This window comes from Sardina pilchardus, chromosome 8, assembly GCF_963854185.1.
Source record: "Sardina pilchardus chromosome 8, fSarPil1.1, whole genome shotgun sequence".
NCBI lineage: Eukaryota > Metazoa > Chordata > Actinopteri > Clupeiformes > Clupeidae > Sardina > Sardina pilchardus.
The window spans coordinates 24,978,330-24,984,329 of NC_085001.1; the positions used below are offsets into that span (position 1 = coordinate 24,978,330).

The 6,000-nt window shown below is 42.7% G+C and overlaps 1 protein-coding gene across 6 annotated transcripts in view; it reads left to right on the forward strand.

Moving 5' to 3' along the window:
* pde4d (phosphodiesterase 4D, cAMP-specific) overlaps positions 1-6,000 on the forward strand; it is a 109,582-nt gene extending 103,582 nt beyond the window's left edge. For all 6 annotated transcript variants that reach the window (XM_062543332.1, XM_062543330.1, XM_062543334.1 and 3 more), the window contains 4 exons: positions 621-775; positions 928-1,050; positions 1,720-1,902; positions 2,255-6,000. In XM_062543332.1, the coding sequence (XP_062399316.1) occupies positions 621-775; positions 928-1,050; positions 1,720-1,902; positions 2,255-2,776 (983 nt within the window). In that variant the 3' untranslated portion in view covers positions 2,777-6,000. The remainder of the gene's footprint in view (positions 1-620; positions 776-927; positions 1,051-1,719; positions 1,903-2,254) is intronic.

The window sequence follows — 6,000 nt, forward strand, 5'->3', positions numbered from 1 at the left end:
ACAATCAATTGTGCCCTCCACTCGTCCTTGTTTGAGCATGTGCATGTACATGTGCCTGTGCCTGTGTGTGTGTGTGTGTGGGTGTGTGTGTGTGTGTGTGTGTGTGTGTGTGTGTGTGTGTGTGTGTGTGTGTGTGTGTCAGGACTCTCAGTGGACTCCCCTTCTGAATGAGTCATAGAGGAGGTGTGGTGTGTGAAGGACACACTGATCTCAGTCAGGGGGATTCCATCAGACCCCCTCAGCAGGCAGCAGGGACCGTAGCATGTGACTACTGATGTCATCATGCTGGGACGTCTTCAGCAGTCCTGCTCAGCCTGTTTTGACCTCTCTTAACCATTTTGTATGCGTTTCTCTCTCCATGAAATGTTCTATTAAAAAACAAATGCTTTATTGGCATGACAAATACGACATTCATATTGCCAAAGCAGTCATCCATGAGCGACATAGGGGGACTACGACATCTAAATGTCTATATACAGTATGTGTAGACTTACATATTCTCTCTCTCACTCTTGCTCTCTTTCTCTTTCTCTTTCTCTTTCTCTCTCTCTCTCTCTCTCTCTCTTGCTCTATCTCTCTCACTCTTTCTCTCTTGCTCTCTCTATGTCTCTATCTCCCAGACTCTGAGTTGGCTCTCATGTATAACGACTCATCGGTGTTGGAGAACCACCACCTGGCCGTGGGCTTCAAGTTGCTGCAGGAGGAGAACTGCGACATCTTCCAGAACCTGACCAAAAAACAGAGACAATCCCTCCGGAAGATGGTCATTGACATTGTGAGTAGTAGTCACAGCAGCACCAGTTCTTCCTCAAGATACGATTCAAAACCATTAATAAGATTGATCTCCACGAGGTCACGTTAACCTTCGCATTGTGTTCATTGACTGACTTCCTGTTTGCTGTTTTGTGTTGTTTTTTTCTTCCCAAGGTTTTAGCGACGGACATGTCCAAGCACATGAACCTGTTGGCCGATCTGAAAACCATGGTAGAAACCAAAAAAGTTACCAGCTCGGGAGTGCTACTCTTGGACAACTACTCCGACCGGATACAGGTACGTCTGCCAGCACATCTCTGTCGGTGGTTATTCCCAACGTCCTTATCCTGAATGTTCTGTCATGTTCAGTTCAATGGGTTCTCGTTGGGCTACCCGCGAGTTGGAAAATCTCTTCATAATCAGCGCTGCTGTGACTAACTGCGCAATCAAGCCGTAATTATGACATAACCCACACAGAGGCAGAGCAGGCCCGTTGTTATGTACAGCATAAATATAGGAGAACCGTGGTCTAGTGCGTGGTCCTGCACGCACGTCACAACTGACTCATGTGCTCATGTGCTTCTTGTTACCAGAATGTCATATATTATGTCTTGGTATACTTTCTAACTATTTGATTGAAACGTCTGGGTGAAAGTATGCTTTTCCATCTCATAAAAAAAAATGTATCTCAGTTCCTTTCGCGCCTGAAAAGTTATGACAGTTATGTGTAACTATTAGATTTTGTCATGTCCAGCATGGAGAGCTTGTATCTGCATACCTACTGCATCCATACAGTACCTGTAAATACCACACTTTTATGCGGAAACAAACAACAAGAGAAATGACCCCAAAATGCATTTTTTTGTTCATTCTTGTTCATTGATCATTCTTTTCTAATGTCCTAATGTCTTTTGTCTGTGTGTGTGTGTGTGTGTGTGTGTGTGTGTGTGTGTGTGGCCCCATCAGGTCCTGCAGAACATGGTACACTGTGCCGACCTCAGCAACCCCACCAAGCCCCTGCAGCTGTACCGGCAGTGGACCGACCGCATCATGGAGGAGTTCTTCAGCCAGGGCGACCGGGAGCGCGAACGCGGCATGGAGATCAGTCCCATGTGTGACAAGCACAACGCCTCCGTCGAGAAGTCACAGGTACGGAGACGGGGCGCTACCTGTTGTGTAGCACCCACACACAGCACACCTGTGCTAGGGCTCTCTCATTATTATACAGTGTTGGGCATTAAGGAGGAAGACTCTTAGACTGTGCCATAAGCATGGCAGGAAGATGATCATGTTCTGAATGATGTGGAAATGTGGACTTTAATGAATTATGTCCCTTAACAATAAAATGGCATCAAATTGTTTTTTGGCACTTTTTATCAGTTTATCAGGAATTAGTCTGTTTCCTAGACACCACTCTTCCTCTCATTCTTAACCACTCCTCTCTCTCTCTCTCTCTCTCTCTCTCTCTCTCTTTCTCTCTCTCACTGTCTCCGTCCGGAAGGTGGGCTTCATCGACTACATTGTCCACCCGCTGTGGGAGACCTGGGCTGACCTGGTGCACCCGGACGCCCAGGACATCCTGGACACGCTGGAGGACAACCGGGAGTGGTACCAGAGCACCATCCCCCAGAGCCCCTCGCCGGCCCTGGACGAGGCCGAGGACGGCCGACGGCCCGGCGGCGCCGCCGACAAGTTCCAGTTCGAGCTCACGCTGGAGGAGGACGGCGAGTCGGACACGGAGAAGGACAGCGGCAGCCAGCCCGAGGAGGAAGATGAGGAGGAAGAGGAAGAGGAGGAGGAGGACAACAGTTGCAGCGACTCTAAAACTCTTTGCACGCAGGACTCAGAGTCGACCGAGATCCCCCTGGATGAACAGGTAGGGGAGGGGGAGGAGGACGAAGAGGAGGAGGAGGAAGAGGGAGAGGGAGAAGGAGAAGGGGAGAGTTCGGACCCCTGTGTTTTAGTGGAGGAGGAAGAGGAGGTGGAGGAGGAGGACAACGAGGTGAAAACCGCTGACACGTAACACACGACACACAGAAGGCGCTCAAGTGACATTTTTATCTATCCACATTCAAACAAAAGGAGTCCCGAGTTTTTATTTATTGTGTTGTACTCCTTTTGTGTAGTGTTTTATGTTGGTTTTCTATTATTATTATTTTTTTCTTTCCTGGATAATATGATGCTTTCAATGTGTATACAGTTCTCCCCTTCAGCTCTCTTCTGGTTTCTACTGGTTACCCTATGCCTTCTGTCACGCTTTTCAAGTCGAGCCCCACCGGTTTTGCACTCAGGAATATCAATTTCAGTCCATTCCAGATCTCATTGGTTTGTTTCTCCTCTTGACTTGAGGAGAAAGATAACAATTTCAAATGTGTGAACAACATATCTTTTTTTTATTATTATTTATTCTGTGCTTCAGCAGTCACCTACTGTAGATGCTGTCCATTTATGATTCCTTCTCTTTGTTGAAAAGGAAGGCAGTATTTCTGTATTTCTAGAAAGAACCTGCCAAAACTACTCTAGAGACTGGTGGCGTCTTGACGCTAAGGTGCAAATAATGGGACAGGGGTGTGCTTTTTGAAAGCATGTTACGTTTGAAAGCAGTGAGGAAAAAGGCTACTGATTGTGAAAAGAAATTTTCCCACAATTTATAACCACACTTTGTGAAAGTTAAACAAGTTCAAGTCTTCCTAGATATCAACTGATCCTTCACTTCTTCATCCTCTTGAGTTCTTCTCGTAAGGTCCAGCCATTTTAACATATTTTCTGTCGTCAGTGAGGTAACAGGCTGACAGACTGTCAAAATATATACACTGCTCCATTAGCCACTACCTTGGTTTTTGTTGTTACCATGGTTACAGAGGAGCAGAATTTTGCACTTCTATAAAGTAAACACTCCCTTTGTTTCAGCGTCATCCATTCACGTGGGTGATTTTGTAAAGAACTCAAGTCATGACAGATGTGTACATTCAGCACATTTTGGCGTTTTTACATTTGCGTTTGTGTGTGTGTGTGTGTGTGTGTGTGTGTGTGTGTGTGTGTGTGTTGTGTGTGTGTATGTATGTGTGCATGTGTGTATTGTGGGGGAAAAGGAGTGATATAGTTGATTGAGAGCTGTCACTGCAATGATGTCACTACTGATCACCCCCATGACATTTGCCGATGCAGCTCAAGAATCTCAATGCTCAAGTGCAGCGCACATCGGCACCAGCATGAGTGCGGCGCACTCTATCTACGCTGTCTACGTTACATCACATAGATTCCGTAGTTTTCAATACAGCTCTGCCCACCACCAATGAAACCTTCCGCCACCGCCGTGCTGATGTGAATTTACCATGGAATTCACAGTCACCAAATGGAATTCTCATTGTTAACGGTATTCATTTTCATCCAAACATCGGACAATCAGTCTCAGCATGAAATAAAAAATAGTTGGCCATGGATGCATTGAGCCACTTTTGCCAAATCTTTCTTTTTGTATTCTTTTACCCTTTTTTTTCCAAAATTGCCAAATTGTTCTGGGCTTGAAAAGAATGCTGCACTCTGGCCAGCCAACCATCAGATTTATTTTTGTGACACCTTCTGCTCTTATAACTACACGTATCATTTCATTGTTATCATTACAGTACCTTTGTTTGGTTGCATTTTTTTGTATTTATTATTGTTTTTCAAGTCATTATTCTGTTTTCAGTTTTTCTGTTGGTTGTTTGTCTGATGTGCTGTTGGCATACAACGCAGTACTGTAGACTTGTAGCATTACTAACACAGCAGAATTGCAAGTGACTGTACCCAAATCTTTTCTTTTTTTATTGTTATTATTCACTGTATAAAAAAGACAATGTACAAATTTGTAACCCTAGCTTATAAAAAGTCCTTATTTTTTAATAATGTCATCAATGTGTGTTTCTTTTATTTATTTCTGGTTTCTTTGTGCCAACTTTTTTTCATTATCACCTGACAACCTTATTTCACAAGAGTAACTCATTTAATCTGTTTACAAACATGTATTTATTGTGCTGTAAAATATAATATATATGTACATATATATAAATATATATACATATATATATATATTGTTATTACCATGTTGCTGTTTGTTGCTGTAAATGATGTACATTTCTATCATCCCTTATGGTGATGGTGTTGCCGTATTACGTAACTCTTGTTGAGAGAATGTTTATTATACGTGCTTATTCAATGTAAAATAATTCCATTGATATCTGTCTCCTGATAGCTTGTTCTGTTTGGAGAAGGCAGGGGGAGGGGAAGAAAAAAACAAAAGAGTCCAAATTATTTTTTGTAGAGCAAACTCAAACTCTGTACTTGGCCTGAGGGCTGTGCCTTAAGTGTACCATGTTAGGTTTCGCATCTTCCTTTCCGCTGCACTAGAGATACTATCAGCTGGAGTTGAAAGCCCCTCTGTAGTGTTTGTCCCTGTCTTTTAATAGAAACACAATGTTTTATTTTCTTAAAAAAAAGAGAGAGAGTGTCAGACCTCCAAGGGTCAGCAAGACGAGGGAGTGTGAGTGGCTGAGTGAAGATTAAAAAAACGCAACCATTTCTGTCGTTGTTGTATACAGGCCAGTAGTTTGTTCCATGTGTGCACGCTTTGTTGCAGTGCATGAGTGGGAAGCTATAACAGGAAAGAATGTTCTGTTTCAGTCGCTGCTGCATTTTCTTTCTGACTGAAACCTAAACAGACCTGCAACAACATCACAAGTTCATCCCGACTTTATAGACGGAAAACCAATCCATGCGTCATGCAATATGCTTTAGAATATAATACTGAAAGAAAAAAACACTTATCTTTCCACCAGACAAAAAAAGAAAAAGAAAGTTGTGATATTTTCACATGTGGTGGAGGCAGTACCTTTATAAAATATATATATATGTTTAGCAATGGAGACTCTTACTTTGACACATACTGTAGACCCTTACAGCCCTGGATCAATGGAATCAGTGGGTACCTGTCAGTTTTGTGGTATCTGTCTAAGAATAAACAGAATGCACTAACTGAGCTTTATTTTGTTGTTTTTAGCACCACTTTTTGGGGTTTATGATTCCTTTTTTGAATGCCAACTTGTCTGGAGATTTCACAAGACTATAGAGTTGTTTTATTGGATTCCTCGTTTATTGCAGTCTATTGGATAGAACTGTAGAAGACACCTTCTGTAAAAAAAATTACAAAATGAAATAAAAATGTTTTTATATGCAACAGATTAAATAAAGCATGGGTTGATACTGTCA